Source organism: Capra hircus, chromosome 11 (assembly GCF_001704415.2).
Source record: "Capra hircus breed San Clemente chromosome 11, ASM170441v1, whole genome shotgun sequence".
Lineage (NCBI taxonomy): Eukaryota > Metazoa > Chordata > Mammalia > Artiodactyla > Bovidae > Capra > Capra hircus.
In genome coordinates, this window is record NC_030818.1 from 61120707 (window position 1) to 61145000 (window position 24294).

General features: G+C 36.3%; 1 protein-coding gene across 6 annotated transcripts in view; it reads left to right on the forward strand.

Annotated features, from left to right (window-relative positions):
- EHBP1 (EH domain binding protein 1) overlaps window positions 1-24294 on the forward strand; it is a 356781-nt gene that overhangs the window by 255628 nt on the left and 76859 nt on the right. For all 6 annotated transcript variants that reach the window (XM_018055410.1, XM_018055415.1, XM_018055414.1 and 3 more), the window contains 2 exons: window positions 2909-3811; window positions 10703-10846. In XM_018055410.1, coding sequence (XP_017910899.1) covers window positions 2909-3811; window positions 10703-10846 — 1047 coding nt within the window. The remainder of the gene's footprint in view (window positions 1-2908; window positions 3812-10702; window positions 10847-24294) is intronic.

Consider the following 24294-nt stretch of genomic DNA (forward strand, 5'->3'; position numbering starts at 1 on the left):
TATTTTGTAATCATATGTATTTTATGCACATTAAAGCATTATTCTGAGAAGGGATTCATTGCCCCAAAAATTAATGGGACAAAGTGATTAATAACCTCTAGGTTAAATGTTTTAATTTACTTTAAATAATTAAAACCACCAGTGATAAAAAGACTATAAAGGGAAACTTGATAGAAGTTCAATCAACAGGTGATAATTTAAATCAATTTTTTTCTTACTTGTGTTGTTCTCTAAAGCCAAAAATTTATATTTCCATTTAAAAAATTCTTGTTTATTTGCAAATGCATGATGCTGGCCTTAGAGAAATACATTTAAAATCAGGTTTTTTAATTGAAATATGCTACCAGAAAAGGTAATCTTTAAAAGTCAGTATAATTTTCTTTATAGGAATCATGCATCAAAATAAGTCATTGTCATGAATTATTTCTTATATGATTTTGAGGAACTTGTGTCTATTAAAGCCAAATGCCTTGTTTTTCATCAGTTAACTTATATGGTTAGCCCACTGGATCTGTGAATGTGGAATCCTCAGATACAGAAGGCTAACTGTACTCCACCATTTTGCATCAGGGACTTGAGCATCCCTAGATTGTGTTATCTGCAGGGGGTGTTGGAATCAATCCCCATGGATACAGTAGACAACTGTTTCCTAAAATAAGACAGGTCTTTACCTGCATTTTCTTGTATTTGAATAAACTCATTTAAATGCAGATAAGACCATTATAAAAGAAACCATTATTATTTTTTATAAAATGAAGCTTTCAAGTTACTGCTTAAAATTTTGAAAAACAGTTTTTATTTTACCTAGTTATATATTTTTAAAGAGTATGAGGAATTTCATTAGGGCATAAGTTATACTTCTTTATGTTATTTTTTTCAGAAACTTAATAATGATGACCATACTTTGGATTTACATATTACTACAAAGAGAAGTATATCCCATAAAATTTTCTTCTCAAATCTTAAAGGGCAGATAATTATAGCTTTTTGAAAGAATTTTAATTTAGTTGATCCTATTCACTGCACAATTCAGTACATAATTGTTGTTATACTTTCCTTTTCATCACTTTGCAACTTCTTACCTGATATCTACATTGAGTATCAGTTGCTACCTACAGATTTATTTCCAACTTCACATGGTACTTCCCGATAACCCCATCTGCCCTTAATTGGACTTAAAACAGGACAAGAAACAATGCTTTTGTCTTAAGTTCCATGCAGGCAGATGCATAACATAACTGGCAGTGACTCCTTACCAATTAAATAACGTTTAACAATGAATAAGACAATTTTCTGTGAAAGACCATTTTTCCTATACTTACCAACAGCTAAGAAAGTAGATGGTTGACCATTGCAGAAGAGGTTAAAATTCGTTTATAAACTCCTGACCTCACTTACAAGAAACCTGGTTTGTTTTTAAATGTTTTTTAACTGCAATTAGTGTGCATAAAATGAATTGCCACATGAAGCAAAACACCAGCAGGAGATTCCTCACAAGGAAGCAAATCATTTTCCCAGGTCTGTAAAAAGTGCTGAATAAACAAGGTATTTACCTTTGACATCTGATCTTAACCAGTATGTGAGTGTTTTAGATAATTGGAAAATGTTTAGAATACTGCCTGTGGTGCTTTTCCTGATGGCCTGCAATTGATGTCTGTCAATCAAGTTGTCAGGATGCGTGAAGAAGAAAATGACTTTAATTTTCCTAAAACATGTAAAATAACGAACAGGCCCAAACATGCATACCAACTGAGCCATTCTCTCGAGTCAATATTTTGAGGTATCTATATTATAAAACATAGTGCTGTGAAAATTGAAGAGGTTTTAATATAACAGTTTATTTTTCATTTTCTTTCTTTCTTACTCCATAATATTTATTAAACTATAGGAAGAATACAATACAAGGATTAAATTCAGAGGTAGAAATGTACTTTAACATGTATGTTCAAAAGACTAATGCCTTCTGAGTTGTTACATAATTTCCTAAACTTTCTTTTTAGAAAAACTTTGAATTACTATCCTATATCTAGGTTGTTACAAAGACTAGACATTTTACATCCCAAAGCAAGAATATAGCTAGAAGGTCCTTACTTTTACCAACAGTATACCTCAGTGTTTAGCCGTATTTTTAGTGCTTCCTAGCAACACAGTGTTGTTTTCAAGAGTTAGTTCAGCATAGTAATAATTAATTGTAAATTGAGAAACAGCTTTGATTGTTCAAAACTAGAAAAACCTGATGTGCCACCGTCATTTAAAGGCTAACAAAAGTAATACAATGCAGCCTCACATTCTAAACTAGGTTGTCCTACTCAAAACATTTCATTCTTTCCAAAATGGATAGAGTGAAAATGCAGTCACCCTTCTCATCATGAAAATAAATCTTAATTGGGCATTTAAAAAATGTTTCTCTGTTTCTAGACTTAAATAGCAGTTATTTGTATTTTATACCAGGCAATCTAAGAGTTAGTTCTTTTGGAATATCAACCCGTACTTTATCGTCACAAATCACTGCAATTACATGATCACTGAAAAGAGGTTGATAGGAATAATAAAGCTCCAGATGATTTATTATTTCCTTATACTTTAGTTTTTTATCACAAAAATCAATTCTAAGGTTTTATTTTTAATTTTTAACTCTCATTTTTGCTTGTTCTCTTTAAACTTTTTTTGAGGTATCATCACCGTATAATATTACATCAATTTCAAGTGTACCACTTAATAATTTGATATTTATATACACTGTGAAATGCTCACCACAATAAGTCTAGTTAACATCTATTATTTTGCTGTTTCTGCTGTTTTTAAAATGTGTAGGATAGTGGTGATGTTTTAAGTTTCTTCTAAAAAATTAAAATGTATGGATTGTCTTAACTCTTCTATATATCTTCTGTTTTTCTTTCCTCTGAAGGCATATGATGGGTTTGCCAGCATTGGAATTTCACGACTACTGGAGCCTTCTGATATGGTTTTATTAGCAATTCCTGACAAACTGACTGTTATGACCTATCTCTATCAAATAAGGGCACATTTCAGTGGCCAAGAACTGAATGTTGTTCAAATAGAAGAAAACAGCAGTAAAAGCACGTATAAAGTTGGAAACTATGAAACAGATACAAATAGTTCTGTTGACCAGGAAAAATTTTATGCAGAGCTTAGTGACCTGAAACGGGAGCCTCCACTGCAGCAGCCTCCCAGTGGAGCGGTCGACTTCACACCCCAGGACGACTCTGTATTTGTAAATGATAGTGGGGTTGGAGAGTCAGAAAGTGAACATCAGACTCCTGAGGATCACCTCAGTCCAAACACAGTTTCTCCGCACTGTCGCAGGACTAAAAGTGACACAGAACCCCAGAAGTCCCAGCAGAGCTCAGGAAGGACTTCAGGATCCGATGACCCTGGAATATGTTACAATACAGATTCAAACCACGCACAGGTTTCGTTAGGCAAGAAGAGACTATTGAAAACAGAGACTTTAGAATTAAGTGACTTATACGTCAGTGATAAGAAGAAGGATGTGTCTCCACCCTTTATTTGCGAGGAGACAGATGAGCAAAAGCTTCAGAATCTAGACATCAGTGGTACTTTGGAGCAAGAAAAATTAGATAATTCGAGACCCGTAGAATGCAGATCAGATCCTGAATCATCTGTCAAAAAAACAAGTTTATCTCCCACTCCTAAACTTGGATACCTGTACAATAGAGATGCAGACCTTGCAAAGAAAAAAAGAACTTCCCTGAGGCAGGCAGAGTCTGATTCAGATGCTGATAGACCCACCTTAAATCATGCAGATCATTCTGCAAAAACAGTCCAGGTAAGTGAGAATGACGAATACATAAATGTAGTAAATAGTTATTCTTTTTTTTTTCTCTTTGTGTTCATGTGATGGTTTTTTCACTAAGTCATGTCCAACTCTTAGGACCCCATGGATTATAGCTTACCAGGCTCCTCTATCCATGGAATTTTTTGTACTCATAGAACACTTTACAAATGACTAAACATGAAGTATAATTTCCCATTGTAGAAAAAACTGAAATACACCTGCTTTTCACTTTATATTTTAAACCTATAAATAAATCCCAATTTCAAGATTTAAGAATACAAAATGTCAGCTTTTCAAATCAAAATGTTATTAACCTATAAAAACAATATTTACAGAATAAGTCATATTTCAGTATTGCATTAATAAGAATGTCATTCTTGAGATGTATAGCCCCAAATTAAAATATTTCCCATCTATAGCATTTTCTTCAAATATTTTAGTTGCATTGCAATTGGCATTTTCAGTCACATCATTACTTCCGGTTAAAAACCCCAGTACATATAAATTTCTCCCCATGAGGGGAATATGGCACAGATTGAAACCTATAGTATTTACTGCAAGGACTCTACTGCTAGGACTTCCAGAACTCTGTTGAATAATAGTGGTGAAAGTGGACACCCTTGCCTTGTTCCTGATCTTAGGGGGAATGCTTTCAGTTTCTCACCATTGAAAATAATATTTGCTGTAGGCTTATCATATATGGCTTTACTATGTTCAGGTAGGTTTCTTCTATGCCTATTTTTTGAAGAGTTTTAATCATAAATGGGTGCTGAATTTTGTCAAAGGCTTTTTCTGCATTGATTGAGATGATTATATGGTTTTTATCTTTCAATTTGTTAATGTGATGTATCACATTGATTGATTTGCATATATTGAAGAATCCTTGCATTCCTGGAATGAACCCAACTTGATCATGGTATATGAGCTTTTTGATGTGTTGCTGAATTATGTATGCTAAAATTTTGTAGAGGATTTTTGCATCGATGTTCATCAGTGATACTGGCCTGTAGTTTTCTTTTTTGTGTGTTGTCTTTTTCTGGCTTTGGTATCAGGGCGATGTTGGCCTCGCAGAATGAATTTGGAAGTGTTCCTTCCTCTGCAATGTTTTGAAAGAGTTTTAGAAGGATAGGCATTAGCTCTTCTCTAAATGTTTGATAGGATTCTCCTGTGAAGCCATCTGGTCCTGTTTTTTGGGAGATTTTTGATCACAGCTTCAATTTCAGTGACCAATGGAACAAGATAGAAAGCCCAGAAATAAACCCTTGCACCTACGGGTACCTTATTTTTGGCAAAGGAGGCAAGAATATACATACAATGGAGAAAAGAGAGCCTCTTCCATAAATGGTGCTGGGAAAACTGGACAGCTACATGTAAAAGAATGAAATTAAAGCACTTCCTAACACCATACTCAAAGATAAATTCAAAATGGATTAAAGACCTAAATGTAAGACCAGAAACTATAAAACTCTTAGAGGAAAACATAGGCAGAACACTCGATGACATAAATCAAAGTGAGATCCTCTATGACCCACCTCTTAAGAGTAATGGAAATAAAAACAAAAGTAAACAAATGGGACCTGACTAAACTTCAAAGCTTTTGCACAGCAATGGAAACTATAAGCAAGGTGAAAAGACAGTCCTCGGAATGGGAGGAAATAATAGCAAATGAAACAACTGACAAAGGATTAATTTCCAAAATATATAAGCAGGTCACACAGCTCAATGCCAGGAAAACAAACAACCCAATCAAAAAGGGAGAAAAAGACCTAAACAGATATTTCTCCAAAGAAGACATACAGATGGCTAACAAACACATGAAAAGATGCTCATCGTTCATTATTAGAAAAATGCAAATCAAAACCACAATGAGATATCATCTCACACCGGTCAGAATGGCCATCATCAAAAAGTCTACAAACAATAAATGCTGGAGAGGGTGTGGAGAAAAGGGAACACTCTTGCACTACTGGTGGGAATGTAAATTGATACAGCCACTGTGGAAGACGTTATGGAGATTCCTTAAAAAACTAGGAATAAAACCTCCATATGACCCAGCAATCCCACTCCTAGGCATATACCCTGAGGAAACCAGGGTTGAAAAAGACACATATCCCAGTGTTCATTGCAGCACTATTTACAATAGCTAGAACATGGAAGCAACCTAGATGCCCATCAACAGATGAATGGATAAAGAAGTTGTGATACATATACACAATGAAATATTGTTCAGCCATAAAAAGGAACACATTTGAGTCAGTTCTGATGAGGTGGATGAACCTAGAAATTCTTAGAGTGAAGTGAGTCAGAAAGATAAATATCGTATTCTAACGCACACAGGACAGCAATGGAGAAACAGACATAGAGAATAAACTTAATGGACATGGGGAGAGGGGAGGAGAGGGTGAGATGTATGGAAAGAGTAACATGGAAACATATTGCCATATGTAAAATAGATAGCCAACGGGAATTTGCTGTATAGCTCAGGAAACTCAAACAGGGGCTCTGTAGGAACCTAGAAGGGTGGGATGGGGAGGGAGATGGGAGGGAGTTTCAAAAGGGAGGGGATATATGTATACCTATAGCTGATTCATGTTGAGGTTTGACCAAAAACAAAAAATTCTGTAAATCAATTATCTCTCTATAAAAAAATAAGTTTAAAAAATTTGATAGCTTTGCATTTTCTATAAGCATTTCATAGCCAAGAATTTAAAGAACTGCATAACATTGTAAAGCAAGTATGCTTCAGTTAAAAAATAAATAGAAAAAGAAAACAAAACTGCCATAGGCATTTAAAATTTATCAGTATCCTAATTTGGAAGACATCTTGTTATCAATTATATACAAGTATAAAAATAAAACTGGGAACTTTAAAAACTGTCTTTTCCAGATTATACTGTGATTTGTTGTTCAGTTGCTAAGTCATGTCCTACTCTTTGTGACCCCATGGATTGCAGCATACCAGGCTCCACGGTCCTCCACAGTCTCCCGGAATTTGCTCAAATCCGTGTCCATTGAATCAATGATGCTATCTAACCATCTCATCCTCTGCCGGAGAAAGCAATGGCAACCCACTCCAGTACTCTTGCCTGGAAAATCCGATGGACAGAGGAGCCTGGTAGGCTGCAGTCCATGGGATAGCAAAGAGTCAGACACGACTGAGTGACTTCACTTTCACTTTTCACTTTCATGTATTGGAGGAGGAAATGGCAACCTACTCCAGTGTTCTTGCCTGGAGAATCCCAGGGATGGCGGAGCCTGGTGGGCTGCCATCTATGGGGTCGCACAGAGTTGGATGCAACTGAAGTGACTTAGCAGCAGCAGCAGCATCCTCTGCCACCCCCTTCACCTTTTGCTTTCTGTCTTTCCCAGCATCAGGGTCTTCTCCAGTGAGTCAGCTTTTCACATCAGGTGGCCAAAGTTTTGGAGCTTCAGCTTTAGCAACAGTTCTTCCAAAGAATACTTAGGGTTGGTTTCCTTTAGGATTGACTGGTTTGATCTTCTTGCAGTCCACAGGACTCTCAAAGAGTCTTTTCCAGTGCCAGAATTGAAAAGCATCAATTCTTCAACACTCAGGCCTTCTTTATGGTCCAACTCTCATTTCCATACATGGCTACTAGAAAAACCATAGCTTTGACTATATGGACTTTTGTCAGCAAAGTGATGTCTCTGCTTTTTAATATGCTGTCTAGGTTGGTCATAGCATTCCTTCCAAGGAACAAGTGTCTTTTAATTTCAAAATAAAATCTGTCACTGCTTCTACTTTTTCCCCTTCTATTTGCCATGAAGTGATGGGACCAGATGTCATGATCTTAGTTTTTTGAATGTTGAGTTTTAAGCCAGCTATTTCACTCTCCTCTTTCACTCCCATCAAGAGACTCTTTAGTTCCTCTTCACTTTCTACAGTTAGAGTCATATCATCTGCATATATATACTTTGCTATTTCTCTCAGCAATCTTGATTCTAGCTTGTGATTAATCCAGCTCAGCATTTCACATGATGTACTCTGCATAGAAGTTAAATAAGTAGGGTGGCAATATACAGACTTGTCATACTCCTTTCCCAACTTGAAAACAGTTTTTCCATATCCAGTTCTAACTGTTACTTCTTGACCCGCATACAGATTTCTCAGGAAACAGATAAGGTGGTCTGGTACTCCCACCTCTTAAGAATTTTCCACAGTTTGTTGTGATCCACACAGTCAAAGGCTTTAGCATAGTCAGTGAAGCAGAATTAGATGTTTTTTTGGAACTCCCTTGCTTTCTCCATGATCCAACGAAGAAGGCAATGGCACCCCACTCCAGTACTCTTGCCTGGAAAATCCCGCGGATGGAGGAGCCTGGTGGGCTGCAGCCCATGGGGTCGCTAAGAGTCGGACACGACTGAGTGATTTCAGTTTCATGCATTGGAGAAGGAAATGGCAACCCACTCCAGTGTTCTTGCCTGGAGAATCCCAGGGACGGGGGAGCCTGGTGGGCTGCCATCTATGGGGTCGCACAGAGTCAGACATGACTGAAGCGACTTAGCAGCAGCAGCAACAATTGTTAGCAGTTTGATCTCTGGTTCATCTGCCTCTCTGAAAACCAGTACTTATGGAAGTTTTACTTTCACCTACTGCTGAAGCCTGTCTTACGGATTTTGACTATAATCTTTCTGGCATATGAAATGAGTGCTATTGTACAGTAATTTGAATGTTCTTTGGCATTGCCATTCTTTGGGATTAGAATGAAAACTGACCTTTTCCAGTTCTGTGGCCATTGCTGAGTTTTCCAAATTTGCTGGCTTATTGACTGCAGCACTTCAACAACATTATCTTTTAGGATTTGATATTACTCAGAATTCTGTCACCTCTACTAGATTTGTTCATAGGAATGCTTCCTAAGGCCCACTTGACTTCACACTCAAGGATGTTCGGCTCTAGGAGAGTGACCACACCATTGTGGTTATCCAGGTCTCTAAGACCTTTTCTGTATAGTTCTTAATGTGTATTCCTGACACTTCTTAATCTCTTCTGTTTCTGTTAGATCTTTACCATTTTTGTCTTTTACCATGCCCATCCTTGCATGAAATGTTCCCTTGGTATCTCTGGTTTTCTTAAGGAGATTGCTAGTATTTCACATTCTGTTGTTATCCTCTATTTCTTTGCATTGTTCATTGAAGAACACCTTCTTATCTCTCCTTACTGTTCTCTGGAACACTACCTTTAGATGGGTATCTCTTTCCCTTTCTCCCTTACCTTTCACTTAACTTATTTCCTAGCTATTTTTAAAGCCTCCCCAGACAACCACTTTGCCTTCACGCATTTCTTTTTTTTTTTTTTGGAATGGTTGTGGTCACTGCCTCCTGTGCAGTGTTAAGAACCTCCATCCATAGTTCTTCAGGCACCTTGTCTACCAAATCTAATCCCTTGAATCTACTCGTCACCTCCACTGGATAATCATAAGAGATTTGATTTATGTCATACCTGAATGGCCTAGTTATTTTACCTACTTTTTTCCATTTAAGCCTGAATTTTGCAATAAGGAGCTCACAATTTGAGCCACAGTCATCTCCAGGTCTTGTTTTTACTGACTATGTAGAGCTTCTCCATCTTCAGATGCAAAGAACATGATCAGTCTGATTTCATTGTTGACCCTCTGGTGATATCCATGTGTGGAGTCATCTCTTGGGTTGTTGGAAAATGATGTTTTCTATGACCACTGTGTTCTCTTGACAAAATTCTGTTAGCCTTTGCCCTGCTTCATTTTCTACTGCAAGGCCAAACTCGCCTGTTATTCCAGATGTCTCCTGATTTCCTACTTTTGCATTCCAATCCTTTATGATGAAAAGGACCTCTTTTTCTGTGTGTTAGTTTTAGAAGGTCTTATAGGTCTGCATAGAACTATTCACCTTCAGTTTCTTCAGCATCAGTGGTTTGGGCATAGACTTGGATTAGTATGATGTTGAATGATTTGCCTTGGAAATGAACCAAGATCATTCTCTCATTCTGAGGTTGCAACCAAATCCTTCATTTCACTCTTTTGTTGACTGTGAGGCCTATCCCACTTTTTCTAAAGTGTTCTTGCCCACAGTAGTAAATATAATGGTCATCTGAATTTAGTGTTTCCATTCCCATCCATTTTTTTCACTGATTCTTAAGATGTCCATGTTCACTCTTGCCATCTCTTGTTTGGCCATCTCCTGTTTATGGACCTACCTTTCCAGATTCTTATACAGTATTGTTCTTTACAGCATCAGACTTTACTTTTACCACCAGACACATCCACAGCTGAGTTTTTTTCCCTCTTTGGCCCAGCTGCTTCATTCTTCCTGGAGCTATTAGTAATTTTCTTCTGCTTTTATTATATTGGACACCTTCCCACCTGGGGGCTCATCTTCCAGCATCATATCTTTTTGCCTTTTCATACTGTCCATAGGGTTCTTCAGGCAAGAATATTGAAATGAGTTGCAATTTCCTTCTCCATTGGATCTTGTTTTGTCAGAACTCTTCACTATGACCCATTCATCTTGGGTGGCCCTGCATGGCATGGCCCATAGCCTCACTGAGTTAGGTAAGACCCTTTGCCACAACCAGGCTGTGATCCATGAAAGGCATACTGTGATTAACAGTGCATATAATGTGTGTATGGACTTTATACCTTGTGAGACTGTGTTCTAATAAAAATGTAATTTTAATTAACCCAGTTTTAGCCAGTAAAGATACAGTTTCTAATCAGCATTAGTATTTTGTATAGGTAATCTCACAAAACTATTGATACAGTCTTATTCCTGACCTGTATTATTTTGATGGATTGTATAACTATTGATTAGTTTACAAAAATGGATTACATGGGTTTGAGGGGTTTTATTTGTTTTGGCTTCTAATTCTGTATCTTTGTTTTTAAGCATCGAATGTTATCCAGGCAAGAAGAACTCAAAGAAAGAGCAAGAGTTCTGCTTGAGCAAGCAAGAAGAGATGCAGCTTTAAAGGCAGGGAATAAGCAGCATACCAACGCAGCCACACCACTCTGCAACAGGCAGCTAAGTGATGTGAGGAACATTGGTTAAAAATAATACATTGTTCATTGTAATCATGGGGGTGTAAATAAGAGTAACTTATTTATATTCCTAATAAATTCTTTTTCAACAGACTATGTATACTATGGGTACTTGTTACTTTTATTGAACTGATAAATTCATATTTACAGGAGTAGTTGGTAATTATTCCTTCACATAAGTATTAGCTATGAGAAAAAGTAAGATCCTGGATTATAATTTCCACATATATATGAATAATCTGTTTTATATCAATTTAATTTTATAATTTAGGTGTACTTTGTTTAAGATGGTGTTTTGTGCATGGAAGTTAATTTTTTTTTAAATATTAGAGTATAATAATGATGCTTGCTGCTGCTGCTGCTAAGTCACTTCTGTGCGACTCTGTGCAACCCCATAGACGGCAGCCCACCAGGCTCCCCCGTCCCTGGGATTCTCCAGGCAAGAACACTGGAGTGGGTTGCCATTTCCTTCTCCAATGCATGAAAGTGAAAAGTGAAAGTGAAGTCACTCAGTCATGTCCAACTCTTTGTGACTCAATGGACTGTAGCCTACCAGGCTCCTCCGCCCATGGGATTTTCCAGGCAAGAGTACTGGAGTGGGTTGCCATCGCCTTCTCCAAATAATGATGCTTACCATTTATTCAAATACTTAGCATATAGGCTAAGTGGATGTTTTAGGCACTATAGTGGATGTTTTACATAATTTCTATTTTACTTAACCTCTTAAGTAGATATTCAAACTCCTTTTAGGTAAGAAAACTGAGGCTGATTGGTAAGATAATTTGTGTAAGGTTGTAGTCAGTGTATGATGAATTCATGATTTGATCCTGAGACTTAATCAAACTCCCGAGTCAATCCTCTTTCCTATCATAGACTACCATCCCTGTGTTAAGCCATATTTTTATACATATTTTTCTGTAGTGCCTCACAGATAATAATGAATATATAGTTAAAAAAAAAAAAAGCCTTAGATTTAGGGAGACATGAACCTCTTCATGAATCTGAAAATTATGATAACCCTTCCCTACCCCCAATTTTACATGTACATAAAACTGCATTTTCCTCTTTTTTTTAAATTAAGATTTATTTTAGAGCAGTTTTAAGTTGACAGCAGAATTGAGAGGAAGGTATAGAGTTTTCCCCTATACCCTCTGTACCCATTGAGTAACCGTCCTTCTTAATAACACTCCCTGCCAGGGTGGTATATTTGTTAAAACTGATAAATCTACATTGACACATCATTATTACCCAAAGTCTGTAGCTTACATTAGGTTTACTCTTATTGTTATACAGACTGTGAGTTTAGACAAATGCATAATAACATCTCTCCATCTTTATAATATCATACAGAGAATTTTCACTGCCCTAGGAATCCTTTGCATTTCACCTATTCATCTCTCTCCCCATCCTCAACCTCTGAGAACCTGATAATTTCATTGTCTTCATAATTTTGTGTTTTACAGAATGTTGGTAGTTGGAACCATAGTATATTACCTTTTCTGATATGGCTTCTTTTCACTTAGTAATATGCATTTAAGGTTCCTCCATATGTTTTCATAGTTTGATAGCTCATTTCTTTTTAATGCTGAATAATATTCCACTGTCTGGATGTACCACAGTTTATTTTTCCATTCACTTACTGCTAGGCATCTTGGTTGTAATCAGGAATAAAGCTCCTTTAATCATCTACAATGCCTTTTAAACTCATGTGGTTTTCTTTCTCCTTTTTCTATCTCCAACCACTTTGCAACTGCTTCCCCTTCCTGTTAAACATTTTTAAAGCCCTGTCCCGGACACTGGAAATACACCTAAGCAGGACAAAACAGTGTGATGGTTCGTAACTTGGTGTTAAGGGGTCATTATCAGGAGTTGAAATTATTCTCGGAACACTAGACATCACAAATACTATCTTGCACCATCAAAATTCCTTACTTCTTGAGGTTTAGTAATCATGGATAGCATTCTGGTGATTATTTAGGGACTTTTATACACCACATGATAGCTTCTTTTTTCTATAAAAAGAGTGCCTCTTTCACAAAACCAAATGCTTGTCGGCCAGTATACTTTTCAAAGGGAATCACTGTTTTTGCAATTTTTTCTACTATCTTTCTCTCTTCCCTTTACCCAAAGCCTTCCCAAAATTCATCAGCAAGCATTTGAGGCCTGTGGTGTACTAGACACAATTGAAAAAAACACTTCGATTGCATTTTAATTATACCATCTCTGTCTATTTACCCAGTGTCTTGGTTTTGAGTGTTTTATTTGCTGCTTGAGTTTGAAATCTCTCCCAAAAGACAAAACTGCTCCAGTGGGTAAAAGCTTTGTATTTTGTTTTATTCATAAAGGGGGTTATTTGATATTAAAAATAAAAAAGTACTATCTTTAAATATTCCATCTTTGGCCTGAAAATATCCCTCACTTGTATAGACCCCAGGAGAAGGAAATGGCAACCCACTCCAGTGTTCTTGTCTGGAGAATCCCAGGGACGGGGGAGCCTGGTGGGCTGCCGTCTATGGGGTCGCACAGGGTCGGACACGACTGAAGCGACTTAGCAGTAGCAGCAGTCATCTACAAAGCAGGTTTTTATATGACCTCAAGTTCTCAGCTCCTTTGGGTACATTTCAAGGAGCACATTTGCTGGATCTTATGGCAAGTGTGTTTACTTTTATAAGTAACAAAAAACAAAAGAGACACCAAATTGTCTTCTAAAGTAGCTATACCATTTTTCTTTCCCATCAGCAATAAATGAGAATTCTTGTGTTTTTCTTTGGGTACTGTCAGTGTTCCAGATTTTGGCCATTCTAATAGGTGTGTAGTGGTATCTCGTTGCTTTGATTTGCATTTCGCTGAGAATATATAATATGGAGCACCTTTTCATATGCTTATGTGCCATCTGGAAATCTTTGGAGAGATGTCTGTTAAGGTCACTGATTCATTTTTTAGTCAAGTTATTTGTTTTCTTACTATTGAGTTTCAAGAGTTCTTTGTTTCTTTTGGATAACAGTCTTTTATCAGATATATCTTTGCAAATATTTTATCCATGCCTGTGGCTTGTCTTCTCATTCTTTCTACATTGTCTTTCACAGAGTAGAAATTATAAATTTTAATGAAATCCAGTTTATGCATTATCTGTATCATGAATCATACCTTTGGTGTTATATCTAAAAAGGCATCACCATACTCAAGGTCATTTAAGTTTTATGTTATCTTCTAGGAGTTTCCTAGAATTATGTTTTACATTCAGGTCTGTGATCCATTTTGAGTTAATTCTTGTGAAAGGCGTAAGATCTGTGTCTAGGTTTATTTTTTTGCATGTGCATATTCAGTTCATCTAGCACCATTTGTTGAAAAGACGATCTTTGCTCCATTGTGTTGTTTTTGTTAACTCCTTTCAGATACCAGCTTAACCTCTGAGCTTGACCACTGTTTTTCATACTTTTCTTCTTTTTTACTTTCTTTATTGTTACTTTTTTTCTTTAAGTGAAGTATAGTTGATTTACAATATTAGCTTCAGATATATAACATAGTAATTCAATATTTTATAGATTATACTGCATTTAAAGTTATTGTGAAATACTGGCTATATTTCTATGCTGTATAATATACAGACTTTGAGTCTTTACACAGTAATGTGATATAAAATCAATATAGTGGGCCACAGTTTTATTTTCAATGAAAAAGAATAGAATATTTAAATAAAATGGTAGAATACCAGAATTTATCACACATCATAGTGTTTTTGTTTGAGACTTATTTTAGTTATGTGGGTATGTGTGCTTACTGGATCTTGTTACCAGATGTATTTTTAATTGTGGGTCATGATAAAAATGTTTGAGAAATGCTAATTTAGATGGCCATTCTTTCTAAGGAAGAAATTTTGTAGCTTTTATACTAGTTCTTTCAGTGCCTAACCATCTGTTATATCAATTTGTTGGTTCAGTAAGGTATTTATTGAGTTGGAGCCGAGTGTAGCAATAGAAAAGACTGAGCTTCGGGTCTTCCCTGGTAGTCCAGTGGTTAAGACTCCATGCTTCCACTGCAGGAGTTCAATCCCTGGTCAGGGAACTTAAGACCCTACATGCCACAAGGTATGGCCAAAAGACAAAGATTCTTCCCTCATGGAATTTGCATTTTGGTGAGAAGAGACAGAGAATGATGAATAAATAAGTTAACTACAGAGTGTGAAAATGACTGATTTAGTAGACATACTAGAGGATAAGCACCCCACTCCAGTACTCTTGCCTGGAAAATCCCATGGATGGAGGAGCATGGTAGGCTGCAGTCCATGGGGTTGCTAAGTCAGACATAACTGAGCAACTTCACTTTCACTTTTCACTTTCATGCATTGGAGAAGGAAATGGCAACCCACTCCAGTGTTCTTGCCTGGAGAATCCCAGGGACAGGGAAGCCTGGTGGGCTGCCATCTGTGGGGTCGCACAGAGTTGGACACAACTGAAGTGACTTAGCAGCAGCAGGCGTGACTTGAAGAGGAGACATTTGAAGTAAGACTTGATGGGTGAGAAGGATCCAGTTAAATGAAGAGCCAGGGAAAGAATATTCTCTTAAAAAAGAAAGTTATTTTATTGTTATTATATTTGTGATAAACTTTGTTTCATAGTTGTTTCAGGTTCTAAAAATTATGGAAAATTTATAGCTCTATATTTTGAAGTATATTGATTTTAAATTTAGAATACTTGAGATTTAAATGATCTGTTTGCCAAGTAGATTTTAAAAAGATACTATTTTACCTATGTATAAATTTGCATATATTAATAATTGTCATCTAATGTTTACTGAGCGCTTACTGTGTATCAAGCAGGATTCAAAGCGCTTTCACATGGATTTTCTTGTATAATCTCCACAACAATTATATGTGTTAAATATAATCTCTGTTTGATAGTTGAGAAAACTGACGCACAAACAAATTCAGTTGCCCATGGTTACACAGCTAATAAGTGACAGAGCCAAGAATAGAACCTAGACAGTTTGACTTTAAAGATTATGTTTTTAAAGCATTATGTTTTATTTCTTTCTTGTTTATTTTCTGAAATCCTTGTGAAGTAGGAATAGATATTATTGTTGTATCCACTGTAAAGAAAAGTGAGTTAGGAAAGGGGGTTTAAAATTACCTAGGTTTGCAAACAGTAGCAAACTAGGCTTAAAATTTGAGTATCCTCACTTTTAAGCTGTTTAGTTTTTCATTCAGTTTATTCATTTATTAATTTAAACTTTCAACAAATATTTTATTGTTCATCTCTTCTTTTTAAGACACCAATAATTTTGCGTACACTTAATATATCCCAAGTAGAACAAATTTTTAGCTAAATTATGTTAGTATGAATTCAACATCAGAAGTTAATTACTGAAATATTGCTTATTCTGTGTTTGTGATATCTTACTATACCTGTAAAATCTGTAACTTGGATTTTTTAATCTTATTTACATATTTATTTATTCATTTTTGACTGTGTTGGGTCTTCCTTGCTGTGAGGGTTTTTCTTTAGCTGCGGGAGAAGGGGGCTACTCTTCATGGCAGTGCATGGGCTTAAATTGGGGTGGCTTCTTTTGTTGTGGAGCACTGGCTCTAGGGTGAGAGGTCTTCAGTAGTTGCAGCTCCTAGACTCTAGTGTGTTTAGTGGCTCGGAGGTTAAAGCTTCTGCCTCCAGTGCGGGAGACCCAGGTTCGATCCCTGGGTCAGAAAGATCCCCTGGAGAAGGAAATGGCAACCCACTCCAGTATTCTTGCCTGGAGAATCCCATGGACAGAAGAGCCTGGTAGGCTACAGTCCACAGGGTCGCAAAGAGTCAGACACGACTGAGCGACTTCACTCACTCACTCACTCAGACTCTGGAGCACGGGCTATAAGCCCATGAGTTGTGGCTCACCAGCTTAGTGGCTCCATGACATGCAGGATCTTCCCAGATCAGTTATCGAACCTTTGTCTCCTGCATTGGCAGGCGGATTCTTTACCACTGAGCCACCAGGGATGCCCTGTAACCTCGATTTTAAGAAACATGATGGTACTGATGTCTCATCAAGTCGAGATACTCTTAATACTCCTGGTAGCATGTAACTTGCCACACCCTTCTGAAAAGCAAATTGACTTCTTCAAGAAATGCTTGTTCTATTTTACTCAGTAAGCCCACTAACGGATGAATATGCAAGTTTTCATCACATGTTATTTATAATAGTGAAAGTTACAAAATGGCAATTGCTCAAAATGGAAGAATGAGCAAATAAATTACAACAAATATATATATTGTATATGTATGTAGCCATTGAAAATTATTTAATAATGTTCTGAAAGAATATTGAAAGGACATAGAACAGTAGTCTCAGTGTCATTTTGTACAAAGAAAGAAATATCTAAAATAGCATATAGCATATAAAACCCATTTTGAAAGACTGTGTTTTTATCTATACATTGAACAGTTCAGTAAGGAAAGTGATCAAAATATTAATAATATTTATCCCTAAGAGATAATATAACAAATGGCTTATAGAATTTTTCCCTTTATTACTTCTGTTTTAAAAATGACATGTTTAGATAAATTTAAATTAGGGAAATTGGGGGTATTCAAAAAGGATATTTTTATTAGATTGTTTTCTTAGCATATCCAAATGTACTTGACCATAAAGCTGTTTCATTTAAATTAGTGTTGTGTTTCAGTATCTCTCAGGAGTTTGTGGGGGTGGGTGTTTTAAGAAGAGAGATGTAGAAAGAACTGTTCACTTTTACAATCGATGATATTTGCTTGTGCCTAAGTGTGGCGATGCTGGGAAGGATTGGGGGCAGGAGGAGAAAGGGACGACAGAAGATGAGATGGCTGGATGGCATCACCGACTGAATGGACATGAGTTTGAGTGAACTCTGGGAGTTGGTGATGGACAGGGAGGCCTGGCATGCTGTGATTCATGGGGTCGCAAAGAGTCAGACACGACTAAGCAACTGAACTGAGCTGAACTGAACTGAAGTGTGAATTGAACTGAAGTGTGAAGTAAAGTGAATTCAATACTATCAATTCTGTTTATCCTGAGAAGACATTTGGTCACTTTATTGCACTTTTTCCCACTTAACCAAAATTTTACCCTATTTTGCTTATGAAACTGTGTTTCAAACAGTCCCAAGAATACTTTGTCTCCCCTTCCTCTTTTGGGTTATCTTTTGCTGCATTATAAAACATTGGAAACCTAATTGGCATAAAATAGCCATTTTATTATGCTCACAGATTCTATAAGTTAGGCATTAGGATGGGACACTGAGGGAATGGTTTATTTCTATTGCATGATTTCAAGGGCTAGTTTTCAGCCAGAACCGGTACTTGGCCTCTTTACATGGTCTCTCTACTCGTGCTCGTTTGGGCTTTCTCACAGCATGGTGGCTGAGTCTAACAGCAGAAAATAGGTGGACTCTCTTAACGCTTGCTTATGAAAGTGAAAGTGTTAGTCATTCAGCCATGTCTGACTCTTTGCGACCCCATGGACTGTAGCCTGCCAGGCTCCTGTGTCCATGGAATTTTCCAAGCAAGAATATTGGAGTGGATAGCCATTCCGTTCTCATGTTCTAGCTTTAAAAGTCCCTTTGCCATACTATTAGCCTGAGGAGATACAAAGCCACCCCCAGGTTTAAGTAGCAGAGGGGTAGACCTCACCACTCGATGAGAGGACTATCAAAGTCACATTGTAAGATGAGCATGTGGCATGGGAAATATTGTTGTAGCCTCTTCTCAGTTATAGTTTAAGTTTACTTAATTAAAAAAAAAAACTATTCTTTTTTTAAAAGGGGTGTGTGTGTGTGTGTGTGTGTGTGTGTGTGTGTGTAGACCATTTTAAAAGTCTTTATTGACTTTGTTACAATATTGCTTCTGTTTTATGTTTTGATTTTTTGGCTGTGAGGCATTTGGGATCTTAATTCCCTGACCAGGGATCAAACTCGCACCCCCTCGTTTGGAAGGTGAAGTCTTAACCACTGGACCATCAGGGAAGCCCTTAAGCTCACTTTTAAAACTTTCTTGCACATTCTACTATTGCTTGTTTTTCAAATAAGTCAAGCCCTATATTGATGTGTTGTGAAGAACATCAGTTCCATGAACTCAATAGTACATCCTGGAACTGTTGCTCTAGTGTTGACATTTGTTACTCTGTGGGCCTCATAGCAAATATTGAAATTATTTAAGAAAGAAAATGTAAAATATCAGGTAAGTCCAATTTTACAAAAGAAATTAGACCTTGCCATTGCTTTTCAGATTTTCAATTTAGTATACAAGTTGATAATCTCTTTTCCAGTGACATGATAGTTTTCTTAATTTAATCATTTTCTTTATCATTTCTGGTAGCTCTTATACATATCGATTGAAATTATTTGCAGTGCTGTCCGTATTTTGGAAATCTAGTATGGCCAACTTGGCTGACAAAATTAAAAGGGAAAATACCAAATTTTGTCTCTGGAGCAACTGAGTATGAGTTAAGTGATACTAAAAGTAGAAATTACTTAATCTTTCTAAATCTGTTTTTCCATTTGTGATATGGAGGCCAGTTTGTTTTTTTTTCCTCCTGTGTGACATTCAAATTAATTGGTATCCACGGTGGAATAGGTAAGGGAACCATGACTAATGCCATCCCTACTTGAGTGTCAGCATCCTTTTCAATCTGAAGAGATCAAGACTTCTGGTAAATAAAAAGCAGGTCTAACTAAAAATAGAAAAATCTGGCATCTAATTTAGTGAACTGATTGCTACTATTTTCACTTCCTTATGCTCTTTAATTTGTGCCTTAATTTACCATGCTCTTATTTTTAAATTATCTTGCCCTTTATAATGTATACTTTGGTACTAAGAGTCTAGATGCTGGCATGGAGATATGTATATATTGATACCTATAGGTGCCCAGGCTGCTTTTTGTGTTCTTAGTTTAACTGAGAGTTCCTGGGAGTTAAAAAGAAAAAAGTTGGTAGTACCCTGGAGTGACCCCAAGTCTTAGAGACACTAACCTTAAATCTTCAAGAGTTGTGTGAAAAAGTTACTTTTAAGAGACTGCAGATTTAGGACTTCTTCAGCAATGTCTTTTATCCTTCTAAACTTCGTTTCTATACAACTAACCTAGGATCTACTGGTGAATACCAGGAAGAATGAGTAGAGCTATTTTAATAATGGATGTTAGAGTACCTAAATAGAAGCATAATTGTATGGGGCAATGTCTGTGTACTCAGTAAAACTTATCCGCTTTAGAGGTATCTAGTTTGTATCTAGTTCTGGACTGAGAGAATTTACAGAGGATTCAGAGAAATGTTAAAGGATTGAAAGCAAAGATATACTTTTAAGGAAAGACAGGCTTACGAAACATAAAGAACTGGGAAGTAGTTTAAGTACTAATTCAAGTATATGAAGGCTCAGATTCTTTCTGGTAACTCCTACCTCCCCAAGAGTAATAATCTTCCAGACTGTTCAACATGGCTTCATAAAGTTCCTGCAAATCCTACTCCCTCCCTTTCTAGCCTCATTTCTCACCTCTCTCCCATTTTTCACTCTACAGTCTAGCTCTATAAATTGCTTAGACAGAATGTGGCATCATGCTCTTTTGTTCCTGTATCAAGCATTTGCTGTTCTCCTTGAAATGCCTTTCTTCCCTTGTTAAGAAAATCACTTCTGTGAGTACCTCTGTCAAAGGCTTCTAGCAGCAAAGAAATTCTTCTTCCTGTATCTTCTTCTGTTGTATTGTATATATTACTACTGCCACATTTATCCTATGTTATTATCTAATTATCTCTTTCTTCCCCTCAACTGTGAGTTATTTAAAGTATAAGAACTGTGTATTCCCAGCACCAAATATTAAGTCAGTGTTTAATGAAAAATGAAGGGAGGGAATAGTGACAGTCTATCATATCTTCTGAGTGTCAACTAATAAAAACAGGAGCTTAAATATGAAAAATTGGAGTTGCCGTAGGGAGTTTCTTGGTAGACAGGGGAAAAGATCAACTCTCTGAAGGGCTTTAGAGCAGAACTGATTATCATCGATCAGAGAAAGTTAAAAGGTTCTTCTCTCTCAGATTGGTTACAGATATGACATTTGCCACGGCAAGACTCAGGTTCCCTATATCATTCACATCTTCCTGTTCTTGAATCCTACATTATGATACCTTCCTTTCTTGTTATGGTATGGACACCGCTAAGTCTGACACTACCTACTCTCCGCATATTCTGGGACCTCTCAGTAGAGATTGGGCTTCCCTTGTGGCTCAGCTAGTAAAGAATCCGCCTGCGATGCGGAAGACCTGGGTTCCATTCCTGGGTTGGGAAGGTCCCCTGGAGAAGGGAAAGGCTACCCACTCCAGTATTCTGGCCTGGAGAATGCCATGGACTCTGTAGTCAATGGGGTTGCAAAGAGTCAGACACGACTGAGCGACTTTCACTTCACTTCACTTCACTCAGTAGAGGTTAGCTCCCACCTCTGCCTTGAATCACATCACTCTAACCAAACATGCCTTCATAAAATTAGTAGCTTTAGATTGGCAGGCTAGGAAATAGCTTCTAAGACACTGAGGATAACTCTTGGTAATATTACCACATGGATCCTCATGTACAAACTCTACTTTGGGAAATATTTGAGCTATAATTTCTCTTAAAAGGGAACTCACAAATGTAGATACTATAAACCTTATAATTTTTCTTAATTTTAGTCAAGACTACCATTGCATGTTTTAATGAGAACGTGCTACTAGTACATAATGCATTTAGGTCTTTTTAGGGAAAGTAGTAGTTTACGTTAGTCATTTGTAGCTCTGTGTTTTAAACATTTGTTTAACCTGTTTCAGGTATTTCCTGAAATCGTTTTTCTATAGGAGACAGATTTCAGTGCTCTGAGCTCTGTGATTTATATTTCTTTGCTTTCTATTTCTTTTGCCCTATGAAGATTTTTGTTACGTTTTACTAATATAAATTTCAGGTGTGATATTTATTTTGTGCGTTATTTTTCACATATACTTAAAATAATTTTTTTTCAAAGTTTAACTCAGGGTTTTGACAGGTGCAATAGTCTAGCCGTTATATAGCCAAAAGAGCTTCCTTGATTATATATTTAAACTTAAACTCTGAGAAAAATGTAATAGCTTTTTTCAAGAAAATATTTCCTTTTTTATTATTTTTCTTTATTACTAAGTTCTCCCAAATACTTTCTTCTCAAGAAATGCATAAATAGAATTTAAGGAGCTAATCTATTTCAAAATAATCTTTTGCTTATTACTTTACATTGGAATATAGTTGCTTAAAAAATGTTTTATAAATCCACCATTGCATTTAGTAATACTCATGTAATTATATTTTAGCTGAAAGAGATGTTTGCATTTGATGTACTAAAGTTTAGAATCAGTACACTCTAAGAATAAGGAATGACAATCCTGCTACCCACACTCCTTGGAGGTGTTATTAGGATCTGAAGCACTGTGAACCTTCCAGAAAAAGGATGCTATATAGGTTTAATTATACCTTTAAGTTTTAAGAGATAATAAAATCTATTTTATAAATAGAAAGTCTAAAAGGAGAATTGGGAATGATTCTTCAATTTAATTAGTCTAATCACTTAACAGTGAATTTGTAAGTATATTCATTTTTCAATCACAAATTATGTAGCGTAAGAATGTGGTTTGCAGACAGTTATTAGGTACTTGGAGTATTTTTTAAAAGAAAGATCAGCAAGAAATCACAATGTTATTATAATCCATACTTGTTTTCCCTAATATTTAATATGCAAGCATAGTAAGTGACCCATTAAAATAGTCATAGAAGCCCATCTTCAGTTCATTCACTCAGTCGTGTCTGACTCTTTGCGACCCCATGAACTGCAGCACACCAGGCCTCCCTGTCCATCACCAACTCCTGGAGTCCACCCAAACCCATGTCCATTCAGTCGGTGATGCCATCCAACCATCTCATCCTCTGTCTGTCGTCCCCTTCTCCTCCTGCTCTCAATCTCAACTTCACTTAGCAGGATCAAACTGCAAGTTAGCAGCGAATTCTGAAAGGCTTGTAATATCTATCTTTAAAGGTTTGCAGGAATACTTAACTCTTCAAAAGAAAACTGTGTATGTGAGAGAGGAATTTCAGTTTGGACAATCCTTAATTAACTATAAAGATCAGTAATCAAAAAAAGATATAGAAATTTTTTTTTGTTGTTTTTTTTTTTACTGGTCCTTAATAGTGAATCCTAAGGGCTTATTTGGTAAGAACCAAAAGAATGCAAACTGCTCTTTACTGAGCTGAACCTTTAAAAGGTATTTTGTTGATATGAAGGGTGGGACATCAACTTTATACTTTTGATGATAATTGGAAAATACTGACTTAATTGGGTATAGTATGCTGTGCTGATAATTATAGCAGATTTAGATAAGATTACTAGATCTTTTCCAGATAAAGAAACAGTTACTATCCAGCTGGTAAAAAAGCACTAAATCTCATTTTGATAATCTCTGATAGAAACTTTTCTCATAGTTTTCATGTATATTTGTGTGTCCCAAGTATGTCTCCTCATAAAAATATATATAAGATTAAGCTTATATGTTTATGAGTATTGGTTGTGTTACATTTAAATGGCTAGCTTCTAGGAATCAAGCTTTAAACTTAAGGTCAAGCTAAAATTTTAATTTTCCCTAATTACACATATTATTCCATTATGAGGAAGAAGTAGGTAACTTTGCATTTATAATTTTAAAAGAACATCAGTTTTTATAAAAAGAAATCTAAAACCTTTAATAATGTAGAGAGTAAGAATTTGTCTTATTTACAGATTTTTATTCTCTGTATAAGCTGGAATGTCTACACCCAGGGCACAAAGATAAAAATATATTTCTTATTTCTTACTGTAACACAATTGACAGAAGATTAATGTACATAATCCCTTTTAGACCAGTAAGGCACTTAAAATATATAGCTTATCTTTTTTATAGTTTCATTTTATAGGAGAATGCCGGTGTTCTTCTGTATTCAGCATAAATGCCTCTATACAGGGCAGTGGTTTTTATTCATTATGATTTAAATAATAGTTTATTATGTCTAAATTTAAGTTGAAGTCTGCTATCCTGACAAAGGCTACTAGACTTCTTAGAAAACATACTGTTACCTTGCTCGCATATCTTCAAAGTCACACAAAATACTAGCATTGTTGGGGGAAGAAACTCAGGCATCTTTTCTATTATGTGGCCACAAACCCCTAGTCTCAAAAGTCTTATTTATTTGAGACTGCGTGAATACAAGAAACTGGGGCTAGGTATTTTAACATCAGGAACACTCCTTTTATGCGACTGTTAATGGCCATAGACGTTTGCCATATGGCTGTTCAGTGCAGTGTTGAACATCCCAGGATGGTATCACCATTACTAAGAGCTGTATTTTATATTGCCTGTTCTGATATTGCTCAGCATGCACAAGAGTAGAGTTTAAATCTTTATTC